This window comes from Branchiostoma floridae, chromosome 2, assembly GCF_000003815.2.
Source record: "Branchiostoma floridae strain S238N-H82 chromosome 2, Bfl_VNyyK, whole genome shotgun sequence".
NCBI classification, from domain to species: domain Eukaryota; kingdom Metazoa; phylum Chordata; class Leptocardii; order Amphioxiformes; family Branchiostomatidae; genus Branchiostoma; species Branchiostoma floridae.
This window is the reverse complement of record NC_049980.1, coordinates 30,723,461-30,742,544: the sequence shown is the minus strand read 5'-3', so window position 1 is coordinate 30,742,544 and position 19,084 is coordinate 30,723,461. Positions and strand designations below refer to the sequence as shown.

General features: G+C 43.0%; 1 protein-coding gene across 1 annotated transcript in view; it reads right to left on the bottom strand.

Annotated features, from left to right (window-relative positions):
- The window catches only part of LOC118409155 (transient receptor potential cation channel subfamily A member 1-like), a 30,185-nt gene extending 17,357 nt beyond the window's left edge, over positions 1-12,828 (bottom strand). The window contains exons 1-4 of the mRNA XM_035810024.1: positions 12,512-12,828; positions 2,084-2,240; positions 421-465; positions 1-23 (exon numbers count right to left, since the gene is read on the bottom strand). The exon at positions 1-23 is cut by the window's left edge and continues 156 nt beyond it. Coding sequence (XP_035665917.1) covers positions 1-23; positions 421-465; positions 2,084-2,240; positions 12,512-12,763 — 477 coding nt within the window. The 5' untranslated portion in view covers positions 12,764-12,828. The remainder of the gene's footprint in view (positions 24-420; positions 466-2,083; positions 2,241-12,511) is intronic.
- Between the last annotated feature and the right edge of the window lie 6,256 nt (positions 12,829-19,084).

The following is a 19,084-nucleotide window of genomic DNA, read 5'->3' as shown; positions in this document are numbered from 1 at the left end:
GTGATCCTGGGCGTTGATGTCAACTACAGCAGGGGAAACAACGTGATTAGTAAGAGGAATTAATTTGCAATAATTAGTAAAGAATCAGCAGGAGATTCACCACCTCGGGATGGCGGGGCAACGTAATTAGTAAGAGAAATTAATTAGGAGTAATTAGCAAAGAATGAGCAGGAGCTCCACCGCCTCGGGATGGCCCTCCTTCACCGCCCAGTGCAGGGGCGTCCTACCGTGGTGATCCTGGGCGTTGATGTCAACTACAAGGCAAATTAAGGTCACTTGATAAATGCAGATGCAGAAGCCCCATTTTGAGAGAGATAGCTACGAAAGTTTAGAGGAAACTTTTAATGCTGTTTCATTGTTGTTTGATAGCATACTTTTTGAAAGAAGACAAAAGACGACGCAAACGGCGTTTTTACTCACCTGCAGGTTGCTTGTCGCCAGGCTTGGTCATCACACCGCATACACCTAAAGAGAACAGATTTAGTAACAAAACCGATTGAATATGTAGCTTTTAACAGAAGGTCGGTAAAAGGGGTACTAGTATCTCATTGTCATACGAAACCCTGTCAGAGTTGCTGCGTTCTAAATTGAATTTCTTTTTCGAAATTCTCTTGACTCTCTAATAAGAATATCATACAAAATCATACAATCATACAAAATGTACGAGCATGACTAAAGAGACAACAAAACACACAAAGCGTACGTAAAAAGATTTGTTTTTATAGATGGAATTCGTTGGGCGCGCTGTCCAATCACTGTCCAATCGGACGCAGCGACGTCGCCAACGTACCGCAACTTCAATGAAATACACGCCCTGTGCGTCACATTTCGGGCAGCTTTCGGGAACGAAAAGTATGATATAAAAGGCACCAAACTACACAAGACGTAAAGAAAATAGAGCAGTATAGTCTTGGGCATTGTTTGCATATATTTGTTCGTATACATTTTTACCTCCATGAAATGTCATGGAATGGAGGTTATATTTTCTGTTATGTGTCTCTGTCTGTGTAGATGATCACTCAAGAACGGCTGGATGGATTGGTTTCATACTTGTTGTGTTGGTGGGGTGTGATAAAAGCTTGAATCGATGAGATTTTGGGAGCCGTATCTGTCGTTATAATTGATGTAATAATATCAGAAATCACCCCTATATTTGAGATATATTGGTACAGGCATCGTGCTTTAAGTGGGCTTAGCAGATAGTGAGGTGATTTGTATGACAGCTGTTTGGAGAACCCGGATGTCTCACATACTGTACTGCTGATTTGAGTGACATCAGATTGAAATGCCATTAGGTCCTCTCATCTTAGATGGGTTGGGTGTCAGAAGTTTTATGGGTAATACAGATGTTCTGATTTCGTTACCATAAGGGACAGTTGTTAGTTGTCTCTTTCGTAGCCAATGGTACTTGTTTTTTAGCAGACGGGGTTGGCGCCAAATATTCATCTTACAGTTGGTGTAGGGCTGTCAGAGGAAAGTGTGCATCTCGTTTTTGTACCGTGTGAACAGCTGATGTTATGCATATGACATATTGGTGGAAAATCAAATCACGATCTGACTAAAGTTGGCCACATCTCTTCTTCTTTCTGAGTTTCCCAACTTCCTCCCACCACACCGCTCTGAGGCACATAGTCGAACCTCAATAATGCTGACAACCTTAGACAGTTTAAATGCCAAACATCAAGCTTAAGGAACACCACGCTACCATATGCCGTCGACCTTTTAAACGCACATTACACAATTAAGTGTCACATTTTAATAATTACTAATCACATGGACATCCTCTGTGTCATTAAATAAATACACCACTACTTTCCCATAACATTTATAACCATTACTCTCAAATACAACCGACTATAAACATACGTACCATCCACAAAAAAGCAATAAATATTTCATGGAGGTATGAGGTCCCCGAACTCTAGTTATTTTTTTTTCCGTTTCCACAAAAAGCCCGGCCTGCCCCGATTTGGAAATGTGACGTTGTCCTTATATTCAAATTAAGAAAGCAATTTAGCAAGAGTTTCCCAAGCAAGACATTAAAATTGTAAGTTTTTTTTTTAATATTCATATTGTCTCTTACCACTGTTCAACCCGAGGATGTACTGCATGATGGAGAGCTGGTTATTTCCGGCGGCGTGATGTAAGGGGGTGCCGCCCGTCCGGTCACGTGACTGCAGGCGGGAGGGGTCCATCTGACACAGCTGACTGAAGTCCGCCAGGCGTCCGGAGGCTGCGACCTGAGAAGGGACAAGCTATCAGCCGAGTTCAAGTACATCAACAAGAAAAATAAAAACAAATATACATGAAGAAATGCCAGCAAGAATCATAGTTATCAAACCTAGGATTTGGAAGTTCAAAAATTCGTTTTCTTCCCTGGAACTATGGTCATGTTGATTTGATTAATAATATATCGATGACAATTGAGCATTAATTGTCTTAGGGAATAATGTACAAGTCTTTGATGGTATGATCCGGTCGGGTTTAACCCTAATCTTCCGAATGCAAGGCTAACACTCTACACCCTTTTCAAAATGGCAAAGAGTGACAGGAAAAATTACCATTACTCATGATCAAATTGCCATAACAACTAAGACTTAGGGACAAGCACCAAGATAGTCCGTGTAACACAAACTGCGCTGTCCAGGGATGGGCGAGATGTTAGGTGGGCCGCTATAAGCGAGATTTAATCAGGCTAGCACCCAGATAATACTAGTAGTCTAAGACAGCTGTACAGAATAACTACAGAGTTTTGTTACTGCACTACATTAAGGGCGGTGAGTAAGTAACATTGCTGTAAGTTAGAGTCTTTGATAGAGTAAACGTCGTAATTTCATCAGCGGAATTCTTATCATTGGCCGTCAAAAATACGAGTACAAACCGAGAAGACGTTCAGGTTCGGATCACACAGTTTGTGGCCCCCGATATGCGGTGCGCTCCAGGCCGCCAGGGCCGCAATGGACGGCTGTGACCCCAACTCAACCAGCGTCAGATCATCCATCGGGCACGACCTGGGCTTGATGTGCGGTTTGAACTTACGCACGCTGTCCCACAGAGGCATCTTCGTCGTCTGTTTTCTGTCAACCTTGTAAGCGCGCTCTGAACGTCGTCTTTGCCTGAAGTTAAGGTGCTTGACGACAGGTGCCTTTCCGTTGGTCCACTGCAGTTGCTTCACTGCCGCTGTTTCACTGTTGGACTTGCTCAGAGCGATCTATGAGCCACCCTTACTTACGCACACCGTCCGAAAGAGGGAGTCTGTTAATGTCTGTTTGTCCACCTCTAAAGTGCGTCGACGTTACTTGTAGGTGCTTGACTGGAAATATTCCCTTATCTCGAACCCACTGCCTTTGCCTGTCGGACTTGCTCAGAGCGATCTGTGAGCCACTCTTACTAACGCACACCGTCCAAAAGAAGCACCGTTACCGTCTGTTTGCCGAACTCTTCGCGTCGTAGCTGCTCAGTAAAATCTTTGCTTGGCTGGCCCGTTGTTTCGCTGTCGTTCCCCTTTAGACTTGTTCACAGCGATCTGTGACACACCTTTGAGAAAAACAGGCGCTCTGTACTGAACAGAATAGCAGATGCGAAGGGTTTTTATAACCGTATTGACGCCATTAATCACACGGAATTTATGTCACAATTCCCGCTTCTTTGTCGCTTTCTAAAGGCAGCTCATCTCCAATTCTGCCGAGTCACCGACTGTTGTTACTCAACTAGCCTCCTTCTTCGCCGAGTTCAACTTCTCTTCCCTTTGTGTTTGCTCACGTTTAGGTGACACGAAGTTTCCCATGGCTTCTAGTTCCCCATTGATGTAAACCGTGGCTTTCGTGCCGAATGACTGATGTAGCGTAGACCATGACATAGCTCAGCGCCACCGTTCCGTTTGAAAAAGTAAAGAAAGGAGCGACTCGCTTCCCACGAATGGAAAACGTGCGCTGACCAGAGAAATATGTGATCGGGTGAACAACATTTTTGAATGAAAAAAATAGACATAATGGATGCAAAAATACCGAGAGAACAGGCTGACAAAAGTGCAACAGTGGGGTTTAAGCGCCGCCAAACTGACCATGCCAAATGGTTCGACCATTTGGCGTAGCAGTTATCGGCGTTAGGTTTGTGAGCTGGCGGCCCGTGTTCGAATCTCTGGAGTAAGGAGACCGTTTCTACTCGACAAAAGGCAAAACACATCTGCAAAATGTATCTGTATAAAAAAAAGATATGCGTAGAGATCGCGATCGGAGTCACTGCCAAAAGATCCCATGAAATCCAATTTGGCACTACACATGTTTACACAGTGTAATGGGCAACTGAGTACTTACCAACTTAATCTGCGTGGCAGCATGACTGGATTCAAGCGGGACAGAACAAATCAACCAAGTCGTTACAGTTGTTCACAACCCCTGCTTGGATCTACTATAGCATCGGCATTGAAAACAGGTCTTCCGAGCAGATATATATGCTAGTGTCTACCAGCCTGATTACGCTGCCCATTATACTATTTATAGGGAGAATAATTCTCCAGGGTAGTTTTGCTACCAAAGGAGTTGGACGGCCACTCACCCAGTCTGTGGTATTTCGGTTCGATGAAAGGCAATAAAACCAATCCGCTTATTTTCTGTGTAAACATGTGTAGTGCCGAATTGGATTTCATGGGATCTTTTTGTTACCAGAAGACGTATTTCACAGGGTCCAACAGAGCTTCTTACTGAAGCCGGGTTCACACGTGCGTATATATTCAATTCCGTATGAGGTCCGTATGAAACTCTTAGCCTCTACCAATTTGCTGGAAAAATAGTAGAAATTTGACAAATCTAGACAGAATACACGCCGAAGAAGCTAGCTGACCGAGGAGTATGGTTTGGTATGATATCTGAGTGTCTATATTTGTCCATTTTCTACTATTTTTTTCAGTGACCTGTGGACTGTTTACTAATTCCATTCGGACTTGAATACATACGTACATGTGAACCCACCTTAACATATACGTGACTGAATCCTTCATTCAATGAAGCTACCGTACGCTTTCTTAGATATTTGCTGGCCAGTATCTAATTTATATTTACAGAATATGCTTCTAACCCTTGGTGGTTACTTTGTAAGGCTTTCTATTAATAAGTTAGTATTATCTGTTCCTACATCTACACATGTACAAAGAAGCGAGGAGATGCTGACTATTCTATTACTTTAGTATAATACCTTTGTAACTTGTGAATTTTTGTTTTCCCAGCATCGATGAGTCAGATCTTCAAACAAATGTTTGGTTTCTCTTCTTTCTGTGTGATCTTCTCCATCATGTTTGCTCAAGTGGTCAAAGAAATTGTTCCGCCCGAAAGACGTACAAAGACAGAAATCTACTGGGCACTGAGCTGGTGTAGGCCTGATTGACATAGTTCTATTGTCGCGCTTCCGCTTTAAAATGCTATGTCATGTAGCAGCAGTATACCAGTAGTCTCCAAGCAGAGGTTAGGAAACGGTTTGCCAATTTTTCTTTACGTGTGCCGGCCGCTTGGAGTAGAAGCGGTACGAGGCATAGAAATAAGAACATCATAGCCCTTCCATGGATACAAAGATAACTTTTGTCACTATCCATACATTGCAATATTTACCGGGAGCACTATTTCGATTCTTCAATGATTTTAAAGCAAACTGGCGCATTAACTTTCCATTGACAGGTTCAAGCAGGGTCAGGGCGGAAACGAAATATGAAAGTTTATGACAATAGATATGCACGAGTCATGCTGTTGAATTATTTTTTGGTCCGTTTTCTGTTTTTTTGTTGTCTTTTGCATCGTACTTTCCGTTCCTCGAAATTGCCCCGCTGGACTCCTTTGTGAAAATGTGACGTTAGCATGAAGACATGAAGATTTTAAATCCTTTAGAAAACCGTTCTGTCGAAACCAATTAGAGCTTTCGTAAACGCTAGTGACCTCAAGGAAACTCTTTGCACATGTGGCTGCCGTTTTAATGTGTTTATCCAACTGCATCGCTGCCGACCGTGGCACACATAGAGAAAAAATCTTAACATCATATCCACTAACCGCAAACATGCCCAAATCTTGGTTCTCCTCGTCTTCCTCCTCCCCTCCGTGCGCCGTGCTGAACTCCAGGTCGATCACGGCCAGCTCGCCCTTCCCGCCAACCCTTTTCCTCAGAGGGTTTCCCGTCCGCGCGGTGCTGTCCTTCACGGGCTTCCACCAGCCGGACATGGTGGACACCACTTTACTCTTGTCCCTGAATAGACGAGCTGCTTTCGACATCGTGTTTAGATGAAAGCCTTCAATGCCAGAAGATCCTAATAATCAGTGTCTTTTAAATAAGTTCTTATAACTTTTTGAAATGCTGCGTCAGCCGGAGCAAACTTTCATCATCCCGGTAAATTTTGTTGTATAAATGAGTCCTTACAAAGAAGCATCCCAAAACGTTGTATCGAGAGTCCTCCAACGTTGAAGTAATATAAAGAGTAAACGTATCTGGTGTCGCTTGTAGAACGTTGGGTTACACGTATAGTGGACACAGCGTGCAAGAGGTTTTCCAGTCGAAATTGCAGGTGTTCTGTTAGTACGGTGTTTTTCAAACTCGGGTATCTTCTTTGCGTCGTCCTTATGTAATGTATTGCTCTGTAGAAACAGGGCGTGGCATGTATTCTAATCTCTTAATGCGTTTCTTCGACGGAAAACATGCCCTGTTTTCTTTCATCTTGAGAACTCCCTGTGTCAAATATTTGCCCAACAGGCTTCTGATTGGGCTGGACAAACGTTACGTCACGCGAAAATATTTGATCAAAATGGAGTGCCCTCTTAGAAGTGATGAATGCGGGATTTCGCGAGGATGATACGGGTGGTACATGTACTCATGGGACAGAGCTCAGATAACCATACTATGTCAATGTCACAAGGCAAGGCTTAGTTAAAGAGGATGACGAGCTTCGTATGGTTTCTGTCATGCCTGCTAGGGGCTTGTAAAAAGCCTTTGTCGCCTCACAGAGGATGGGCTACAATGGCCTTTTTAAGGTGCAGTCACACGAGCTTGTATATCAAGTCCGTATGAGTTCCGTACTGACATACGCACAGTATGCAGACATACGCACAGTACGGCCCAAGTGTACTTGAGCTAATCCATGTCAACATGCAACTCATACGGACTTTAATATCGCGTGACTTATCTCTTAAATGCATTTTCCATTGGACGACGATAGCTCAGCAACCGCTGGGCGACTAAACCTTTGCGACCTGGGTTTTATAACTGACCCGGTCCCAGTCTTTAGTAGAAAAGCAATGTTGTATAACACAAAAAAGTATACCACATACGTTCGACATTGATATAGGCATCATCATCGCGCATCCTGTCATTGATAGGTCTTCACAATACAATATCATAGTCGCTTTGTACCCGTAAGTGCATCATAATCTCGTAATCTTAGTATTTTATATCATAAAAAGGAGAACTCAATTATACATGTGGGGATGATAGATACGATTAGATTACTACTGCATCTGTAATGTGGTATAATACCGGTGTCTCTACCATGGTTGCGAAGTCGGGGAAGTAAATTGTAGGAATAATCGTGAAAGGGTGGTGAAGGAAAATATCTATAGGTAACGTTAATGACTATATTAAAACCCTTGTCCTGCGGGCAATCTTTTGGCCAATTTAACCTCCCAGAGCTGATGGTTTCATCAGATCAGTAAAACTTGACCTGTTCTGTGCTGCTGCTGCAGATTTACTCCCCTATTTGATGGGCTTTGCAGTGGTATGCAACTTTTGCATGTGAAATACCCCAAACTCATAACAGTACAGCTCAACATGACATGGGTTAAATATGTCCATCACGTATGTAAACGGGATCGCCAGGACAAGGGGAAGCTTATTGAATGCATTTTTGTGATTGTACACTCTTATTCAATGGTTGTATCATTGTAGCCTTGAATAAAGAATTTTAAAATAAAAGTTCAGTGCGGTCGTGTGGCGTAACTTTAGGGTATTCGGCTCAGAACCCAGAGGTCCTGGGTTCCAATCCTGCCATGCTACCGATCTTGGGAAAGACACTTTGGTTCGAATCCTGTCATACTACCAATCTTGTGTCCTTTGGAAAGACACTTATCATGATTTCCTCCTCCAACCAGGTGTAAAAATGCGTACTGGACTTAAGTTGAAGAGGTAAATGCCGGTAGAAGAAGAGGGTCGGGGCTCTTAATTCAGTTTTTTTAACTCCGGCAAACCAATAAAGTTCATATTCATCTTCTTCTTTATCTCGCCCTCCCAATACCGTGCCCTTTGACACAGTGGGTAACAACTCACTGCCCCTGCAGTCTCAGAACGGCTATGGGACTACTACACACTGAACTTACACATAATAATAGCAATATTACACAGCAGCCATAAGTTTAGCCATTTTGCATGATATTTCTTGTTGATGTAAGCTTTTTTTAATCACCATCATTTTGGACTTATCGTTTTTTTCATACACTCTCCTTTGTATGTCGGTCACGTTTTAATCATAAACCCATTTTGTATGATGGAAATGGCCATAAAATTGCCCATATGTAAGCCTTCTTTACACATCATTATACGTTTGCACATACGAAATGAGCTAATGTTTCCGGTCAAAATTAATCCTCGCTGTATTTGCAAACTCATATCCGAACGTTAATTGCAAGAGAACACAGTTCAGTTCAGTTCAGAACACACAGATACTCTAAAGGGTAAGAAAGAAGGTTTAGTCTTTATATCTATCAGGTGTTCCCGTACACATGAACGAACATTACAGAGGCGTTTGACGTCTTTTTTAATGGAGTGACTAATGGATAGCCCCGTGTTTTAATGATAATTTCATTATTTGTACACATGGCCTTGGGCTAATGTTTTCGGTCAAAGGTGCAGCGTCATGGTGCATGGACAGAAAAATTGGATGTCACTGGATGTCATCGATCGTGAGTGTATATTCATATATGTATGTGTGCATTTACGCGTGTGTATTTGTGTTTGTTTGTTTGTTTGTGTGTGCGCGCGCGCGCGTGGTGTATCTCAGGTAGGTTATCCAGTCAATCCATTGCTAAAAATTACCTGAATTAAAGCGGAAATGTTTTGGCTGCACGTATCTTAAAGTCACACAATCCAGTAGTGTATACCAGTAGAATTACTAAATCGTCGATTGCACTGGACATGACTATGATGGCGATTTCTACCGGCAAATCAGTGGTTCACTGTCAGTGTCAGACTGTAACCTCGATCCCTGACACACACACACACACATACACACACACACACACACACACACACACACACACACACACACACACACACACACACACACACACACACACACACACACACATATATCTATACCTATATATATCACACAGTCAGGTCCGCACCCATTCTGAGCAATTACACAATCATAATAGCTGATACACAGCAAGCCTGAGTCAACATGCTGTAAATGGTGTTTGTCTAGTCACTGTTGGAACAAAACCTTCTGTCCATGTTTCCTAACAAATTGAATGAACGACATGATTACCCTTACCTAAGCCCTTTTAACCAACACTACGCAAACAGAATGGCACGGTAATTGTATAATTTCCCGTCCAAATTTTGCTAAATCACGAGGCGTCTTATTAAACAATGCCATGACCTCGCGTCACCCCGTGGTGAATTATTTGCGGTTAATTACCTCCTTTTTGTTATCGTATTTCGTGTGTCACTGAGATTTACGTTTTATGGCATCTTTTTAGTATCGAGAGTCTGTACAGTCTCATGATCAGAAAGGATTAATCGAGGTGCAGAGAGAAACATATCTAAATTAAGTAGACACGATTGTTTGTCTTCTAAGTATCAATTTGCATAAAACAATAGTTTTCTAACACCCCAAAATCGTGACCATAGCCTGTTCCAAACGCAAGAACCGGAAGTTCCGCTGCAGTACCGATGGAAGTCGCCAGGGGCTCAAAATCTAATCGTTTTCAGTGTTAGTCACCAACACACCAAGTATGAAACCAATACATCTAGCCATTCTTGAGTTATCTTGTTGACATGTTGACAGACACACACATACACACAAACACACGGGCACACACACAAACGCCAGTGAAAATATAACATCCACGTAATAACTTAGGTGTAGGTGTGTCACAGTGTGTAGGCTGAGTTTGCATTTGTATGTAAGTAGTCTTTGTATTTAGAAATGTGTGTGTTCATGGTCACGCTTGTATCTCCGTGCGAGAGTCTCTCTCTTCCTCTCTGTGCGTGTGTGTGCTTGTATGTATGTGTGTGTGTGTGTGTGTGTGTGTGTGTGTGTGTGTGTGTGTGTACGTGCACGCGTATATGTGTTTGTGTGCGTGAACGACCTCGTTCACGTGTTCCTTTTATGTTCAATCAAGACATGTCCAATATTCCAATTTCAACATACACCTCTTTGTAGGAAATGTACGATATAGCAAACTACAAAGGATGAAACAATCCAGTGTTTGCCAGTCAAACAAGCTTCCATTTGCAAGTAGTCATCGCGCAAATACTAACAGGTGGCAGACTCACAGCCGGATTTGTAAACACCGCATGAAAGAGCTGGCGAGTCTAAAGCTAAGGACAAAACCTGCCGTACGTGCAATTTGTCCTTACGTATTTTGGGGAGGCCATGACCGCCACGTATTTATGAAAACATTTAGGCTGTACAGGGCAGGCGCGTTGCTCTTACTTACACGTACGGGGGGCGAATCCGCAGCCCGAGGGCACACAAGTTTTGCCTGCACGTAAAGTTCTACGTCGTGTCTGCGTGTTCCAAAATCCGTCGGACTCCCTACGAGTTCGTACGGAGGCGGTACTTACCACTTACGGATCCCAAAAGATTGCCCACGTTTTGGCACGTAGACAGCACGTATTTGCACGTATGGCGGGTTGTGCCCTTAGCTTAAAGCGCATTTTGGGGCCACAATACGGCCTCTCCATCATTGAGTGAATTTTTAGGGATTGGTCGATCTAAGATCAGCGAAAGTTTCAAATTTGTTACCTATCACTCGCCTTATCCTACCCTTCAAGGCACAATAGTGCAAATATACGACGTGCGGATGTGTTTAATGCGTTCTTGTTTAAATATTCCATTCCCCTACGTGTCAAATAAAGCATATCTAGCACATCCAGGACATTGTACTCGTTTTGGCGGAAGAACTATTCTCCTAAAATAGCTGTCCTAAAAGTGATCGAACCAGTTGTTCTACAGGATTTGTTAACATGACAGAGACAAAAGACCGGTGTTTACATGTCCTGGCACGGACGGGTTTTGATGGGTTCTTTGTTGTTTTACAACGTGTAATCATTCAATCAACAATCTGTAGCTGTTAGCACACGTCATTCAACTGAAAGCTATTTACGCCTGTGGCTATCATCTACAATTAGATGCACCCCACGTCTGCTTGGAGAAATTACCAATCAAAAACACATTTCACCAATTCAATTAATTGTGAGATCGATACTAATACAATAGATTTTGGCACATGGAGGGGCGACTCTAAGAAGTTCAAGTTAGACTGGTAAATTCATATTTCAGAAAAATAGAGTAGGATAAGAGAACACATACATCCCAGCCATCGCTGAGCGGCCTCTTCAAATTCGAAAGTGTGTTTAACTCGTTTAATGGATGGATGAATGAATACCTCTATTTGACATATAAATTTATATACCCATCACGTTAAGTACAGGTCGCAACAGAATGATAGCTGACAGATGCATGAAATATTTACAATGTCAACCAACTCAAGAATCATATTATACTAAGTGAGTTCGACTTCTTCTCGCTTCATTGCGCATGTGATACTGATACTGAAAATGTAGGAACCGATTTTTTTACAATCAAAAGTTTGTCTAAATTCACAAGAAATATGAATTTGTCTGTATTACTCAGATGTATGAAGTGGGCAAACGTATTTAATAGACTGACGCCTCAAAGCACCTCACACCGGGAAGAACCTCTTCTCTTTTCAACAAGTGTGGTGGGCTCTATAACGTACTCGTGTGTGGCTGCCCTCAATAATGGGACATCCGTGGTTTCTGAGGGACGTAACTAACCGAAGCCTTGTACTTATTTCCACCTGAGTAGGGAGAAGAAACTCTAAGGCTTCTGAAGTGCCTTTCCCAAGGGCACAACATCGTGGTCTCCTTGAGATTGTCTCCAAGAAGTTCTTGATTCTTTGCAAAACACTGTAAACATCGCCCTACACGACCTATCATAACACGACCTGTCCCCAGCATGGCAAATTTATCTAAGTCTTTTGTCCCGTGATAAGAGATAAGCTGACTGTTTACAGAGCTATCGGCAAGCTGGGAAGTCAACACACACTATGAGTATTCCAAAATCACAGCGTTGCCAATCTACTTCAAGCACTGAAAGTTAAGAAACACTTATAGTAGCTTAGTTTACCTTTTCCCTCATAAGACCACATTTGGCCATGTGTGTATTCAGCCTCCGGGCGTGAACACGCAATAAAAATTTTCATTATTATTAAATGAAATAAAATCAACCTACTTTAAAAAGCTGGTCATTCTTTCCCGAAACGTTGGGATCTGCGTCTTGTTCGTTTTCTACTGCGTCTATGTCGGAGACTGGCAAAGGGTTCCCCTCCAGGTCGACCATAGTGAAGCCCTCGCCCTTGTGCCTGTGCGGCCGGCGGCCTGCGAGCCGAGAACTGCCGCCGAGGAAAGTCCGGAGTCGCCCCCATTCCTTGAGCTTCTTTGCACTGCGTCCGTTGCGAGGATTTTCCTCCTCCATGGTGTTCATACCACCGAAATATTACAGTCTTGGTATATATCGATATGACACGCACTTTTAAGTCATCTGAATGACCTTTGAACCGCATCATATAGTGGCCCAACCACCTAATTAGCTGAAGCAAGGACAACAACACAGGTGGGCTATACCATAACGAGATGGAGGGAGGGGGGAGAGGGGGAGGAACTATTGTTGAGTAACCAACCTCAGTGTCTCTTTAGCTTCCCCAGCATGCTGTGTCTGATATTGGATTGATATGTACCAAAACGTGTCTAGGTTCTGTATCCAAATACAGAGAAAAGTTAGTATAATCGACGTTGTTTCCAAATAAAGAATTGTCCACTAGGGCGGCGGCCTTGAGCGAACACTGTGCGACCTAAAAATTGTCCAGAGCACTCAGTGAGCGAACAACAATCGCCAATGTCACTCAGGTGTCTCTCGTAGATCCCCTTAAGATTTTTTTAACATTTCAAGTTTGAGTCGTTGAACGAGCGCTCAACGATCGCAGGATAGTTTCCTCTTAAAACAGCTTTTTAACGGGTAGTGGCGACTGCGCGCTGATTTTCTGCCGCACCTCGGTCGGTCAGCGATCGCCGTTCCTTGGAAAGAGGTGACCTACGTAACGGACCTGACGTTTTGTTATGTAGCATTACCTTTCAACCCAATACATAAGTCATTCATAGGACCACACGGTCGGACCCTTCCGGTCTAAACTGCAAGTCATGCGACGTCACTGTCAACTAGTGCCCAGTGACTACTAAACTTTAGCATTCAGCGCACTGATAATGACCGGATGTAATTATCATTTTTTTTGGTGTGCATCATTACTTATTTATCGTTCCCGTGTAGCTTAAGCTTGACAGGGGAATTTCTTTACAATCGCACCTTTTTTTCACAAACAGGCCAACTGTACGGTTCCCTCTTATCCATTTCATCCATGGCAGGACATGTGGTTAGTGGTAACGAGCCTGCAGGGAAACAGATGGACTGGCTGCCCGATGGTAGGCACAGAGTGGGTCGACCACATGTTAACATTGAAGACAATGGTTGAAAGAGTCTACCAGGGTGTACTTCAATGTCAGCCATGAAGGATAGGTCGTGCTGGAAAAACTTTGTCTAATGTACCTGTGTTTACTTCATGTCAGTCAAGGGTCCATGTATATAGTGTGTTAGCACGTTTTGTTTAACGTACCCGCGCCGTGGCGTTAAGCTGATAATGGTCGGGATGTTTGACCCTGAACCCAGAGGTCTCAAGTTCGAACCCTCTGACATGTCACTGATGTTGCACTCTTCACGCGACTTTTCTCATTCAATCTAGGTGGTAAAATGAGTGCCTGACTTTGGTTGGGGAGGTAAAAGTTAGCTAAGAAGTGGAATGCACTCCGACTCTTAATGCCATGCTCTAGAACAGTGGCCGGATAACAACCTATTTCCTCTTCGGCCTTTTTAAAAGCGTTATAGGACTACCATTTGCTTTACATTTACTTTTACCTTACCCGAGTAAACAGGCACAGACAAAGGCGCGATTTGACTTGTTTACATTACGAGCATTGTCAACAGTCCCACATGTTCGGGTGAAATGGTAACAGAGGGAACCAAAGATCCCTCACGATATTTCTCAAGAAAATATTGATCTTATAATTATGGTAGACAGACGTAGACTGTTTTACGTTGTGTGTATCAAGTGTATCGATTGGAATGCATTACGCTTGGCCAAGTTTGCACATTGTTATTGATGTACATCATTTTGTCATAACCCGATGCTACAATGCATTGTGCATATGAAATCCCATACAAAAATCAACTGTGTCTTTCCTAGCTTGCGCAAAGAAACTGATAATGCAAAAAAAGCAAAGAAACTGAGAAGGAAGTATAATTCGGCTAGTTAAGTCCCCTCGGATGGACACAAGTCGGAAGTCTCGTGTTTGAGGAGAGGCAGACTTCGAGCAGATTAAAGAACCCACAATTGAAAAGAGAAGAGTACCATCCCGGTGTGAGTGGATCAAACCTTACAGTCCGGTCTTACGCAGCTTGTACTTGAATACCTAATGTATATAAGTAGCTTATTACGCCTTTATGTGACGTAATGGTTAGTCTATGTACTAGTAACACAAAGACTGCTGTCCGGGTCTGTAACTGGCCCCTCCCCACACTAGGAGGCCGGTGTATGTTGGGTGGACTGCTATAAGCGAGATTCAATCAGGCTAATGTTTTCTGAAACAAATCAAAAAGAAGAAAAGAAGACATGATTGAGAGAGAACACCCACCATAAAGATACGAAGAGGACTGTCACCGATACTACAGGCCTCCCCGCCATAGAACATCTCCATCTTTAGCGAGGCGCTACTCCGGATCTGGTCACCCGACATGACCGGGTCGTTCCCTTCGTCTTCCCAGGCTATGCGGTTCGCCTGCCGTCGTCTTGTGCCGTGCAACATGCCCAACAAGGCTGCTACTGCTCCTGTTAACAAACACACCAATAAAGTCTGTAGATAATATCACTGGGAACCGTCAACAAATGTGTGACTGTATGGGTACTTAGTAGTTTCTGGGCAACTATGTGACCAACAGAAGTGGTCGAGGGCTTACGTAAAAGAACTGTACAGTGTCTGTTTTTACAGGTCGTTTCGCTACGTTTTTAAGGGTTCTTTTCGCTACATGACTACTCGTTTCGCTACATTGTCAGTTTGCAAAGGTCGTTTCGCTGTTCGACAGAAAAGTCGCTTCGCTACATGAAAAAAAAAAGTTGTTTCGCTACATGGCAGAAATCGTTTTGCTGCATTGAATGCCATTCCTCTATATAGGTCAATGACATAAAACGCCGTTTTTCTATAACCGTATTTCCAAATATGAATGAATTAATTACACCTGCCTTTTCAGTACCAATTGTGTAATGGGGATACTAGGGATAGCGCGACTTCCAGCTAAGACAGTTCATTGACCTCTGTACAAATATAAGGGATCGCAATAGTAGGAGACGATTTACAATGCTGATTCAGTGAATGGCATTCAGATGAGGCGAAGAGACTTCTGGCATGTAGCGAAACGACTTCTGTATTGAGGCGAAACGACGACTAAAGCGACCTGACAATGTAGCTCAACGACCGGATGCCTGACTGTCATGTGTCGTCGAATGGTCGAGTATCTAGGCTGGCGGACTCGAGATGGAGAGGTCATCACGGGTTCCATCACTGGCATTTCTGCCTAGACGTTGTGCGCCTGAGAAAAGCACTTGACACGACTTTCCTCACTCCACATCCTGGTGTAAAAATGGGTGCCTGGATTTTTATTGGCGAGGAAAGTCTCTATCAGGCTGACTACGCTGGCTATTATAGGAAGAATAATTTGCCAGGGGAGTTTTGATAGCAGATGAGTTGGCTGGAGGGGAAACATATACCTTACTTAGCATAGACTGATCACTCCCCTGGTCAATTTTCCGATTTTTTTCTTCCAAATTCTACGATCCCCGCAACCGCGTAGGAAGGCTTGGTGGAGGCTAAAACATGCGGCGAAAGAAAAGAAAATGTTCTGCCTTCCAAAGTACCGTGCCCTAGACACAATGGATATTAATAAGCCACTGTTCTTAGTGGATGAACAAGATACGGCCTTGAAAACACCATGGGGATATCGTTACCCTTTATACTTTGTCTGTTTTCTATGCACAGGACAAAATAAAACATACCCATTTCCTTGCCATGCCCATGTTTCTGACACTTAAAATCGTAAGACAAAGACGTAGCGACGTCATCATTCAATTTGAGAGCAAATGATTTGGGGTATTGATAACAGATTGACATCAACCAAGTAACTGAGACGTTTCTTATTCAATAGTTGTTGAAAATTTACCCCCAATGGTGTTTATATTAGATGGAAGGCCAGTGTTTTTATGTCAGCGAAAATAGGTCATAAAGCTCTGGTTCACCTTCTCCGTAATCTCCAGACATATCTACCGGTGGCATAAGATAGTATCAAAGCTGGCTAAGGAGTACAGCTGGCCAAAGGGAGTCTTCAGTCATCAGTGGTAGCCAAATACACTCCTAGGCCGGCTTCACTCCCCTGGCAGCTTTTGATACTATCTTATGCTACCGTAGGATCTTCTTGGAGATTACCTTCTCCGTACTATCTAACCCCTTAACTAATACGAATCTGGTGCCAAAATGGCTGCCTTACAACTTACAAGAAAAGAGTCAACCTAAAATCTGCTTGTGGTGTTCGTTTGCCTTTAGACGGGTTCACACGTGTGTATGTATTCAAATCCGTATGAGGTCCGTATGGAAGTCTTAGCTTCTACCAGGCTCAACAGGTAGTTGGAAAATATAGCCAAATAACATGGCAGAGGAGTTAGCTGGTCGCACACCATACGAGGGGCGTGCAATTAGTAATGGTCCTGACCCATTTCCCATAGCAGGAGATTAATGAAACTTGGCACAGTTATTAGTCTTTCTCTTCATAGGAATCACCCAGAGTTATGCATTTCTCCCATCGTTTGATGCAGCTCTGGACACCGATTTTGTAGGACACCCCAGGTTGGTCCTCCAACTGATGCCTCATCAATGGCACAAGAGGGACGACCAGGTCTGGGAACTGTTTCCACAGACTTCCAGCCACGTTTGAATTCAGGATGCCAGCGTTTTACAAGGTCATATGATGGGGCATCATCACCATAAATTTCATTTATTTCATCAAAAGTCTTCTTTGGTGTGCGTCCTTTCAAATACAAAAACCGGATCACTGCGCGACACTCAACTGGTTCCATTTCACACCTGGTCCATTTCGCACCTGACTAAGTTCAAACACCAGTAAATCAGAAACCACAATTAGTTCAGAGCTGTCTTTTGCAACATAGAGATATGAATTATTACACATACAAAATTTCATTTAGATCAGACAACTGGAAGTGGGTCAGGACCATTACTTATTGCACGCCCCTCGTACTCCTTGTTTGGCATGTTATCTGTCGGTATTTCTACAATTTCTACTATTTTTTAGCAACCCTCTATTTAAAATGGTTAGCACACAACCCCCCTCTGAATCAACTTGGTGTCTGTAATTCAGGCCACATTTTTACTAGACAGTGATCTTAATCGATCGACCAAGTGTATGTTCGATTTCATGATTGGAATACGATGAATATAAAATACATTAGATATTAAGGTATCTTTTCTAAAAGACAACATAACACATAGAATGTAAATAAATGATTCTTTGTTAATGGAATTCGTCGCACGTCGCTTGACTGTCCCAGTCTCTAGTGGTAAAGGCAAATGAGAAAAAAATGTCAAAAATAGACATCAGAAGACCCTCCCCCCCCCCCCCCAAGGAAAACAAACGTGTAACATTCACTGAGGGCAGGTGTTTTATGTTCGGTGATAAAATCCCCCGGTGTGCAGTAATGTAACCAGACATAAACCTGGTCTAATCCCAGAAAATATTGAATAGGAAAGAGGCTTTTCTATCACGGCACAGAACAATCATCTCTCGGCCATCCGGAGGCAAACGTTATAAATGCTACATAAAGCGGATTAAAACACTTCTGATGATGATCTCTCTTGTCATTTCACACGGTTTAAGAGGAGTATTACGTTATCAAGAATAAACGCTATCAAGAATGTTCCTACCTCTCCTTCTTCCTTTCTGGACGGTTTCTTGCATGATAGGTTTGGCTAGCCCACTTAAGTTTATTTGCCAGGAAAGTTTGGACACAATATGATGAATTTTGCTCGCCAAGGGAAGATATTTACCTTCAAGATTACGGACTACCGTGGCCAATTATTCGCTTTATGAACAACCCCCTATGAAGGTCTGGTAGAGGCTACCTCATGGAGCCGAGTTTCTCCTCGGACTGTCTAGACAGTGTCAGTGTTGTAAGACCATTTCCTGTCCACCAGTATTGTCATGACGAACTTGATCCTCAGTAGTATAGGGTCTACATTACAGGCTTGTTTTCTAAAATTATGGCAGATTTTATCCAAGCAGAAGACCCTGGAATTAGTCTTAATTCTGTGGAAACAAGTGTACATGACTCACATGACCGTGCAACTTGTAGAGTACTAGTACTGACGGAGATGAGCAAGGGGCCAGTCACTGGCCTTAGCATTTAGGCAGGCACGCAAGGATCCAAGCAGCAAGAAATGTAGGAGCGTTCGTATTTTTCTTTAATCATTAAAACAATCTAATATTTTTCTTAAATATCATACAAAAACAAAGAGATACATTTTGAGAGGCTTTTGTCCCGTCCCTGCTCTTCCTCCCGCCATTTTTAAGTTCTTTAACACTAACGCAAGTATCGTGACTAGGGGGTGGGTACCGGTACAGGAAATTTGGGTCCAG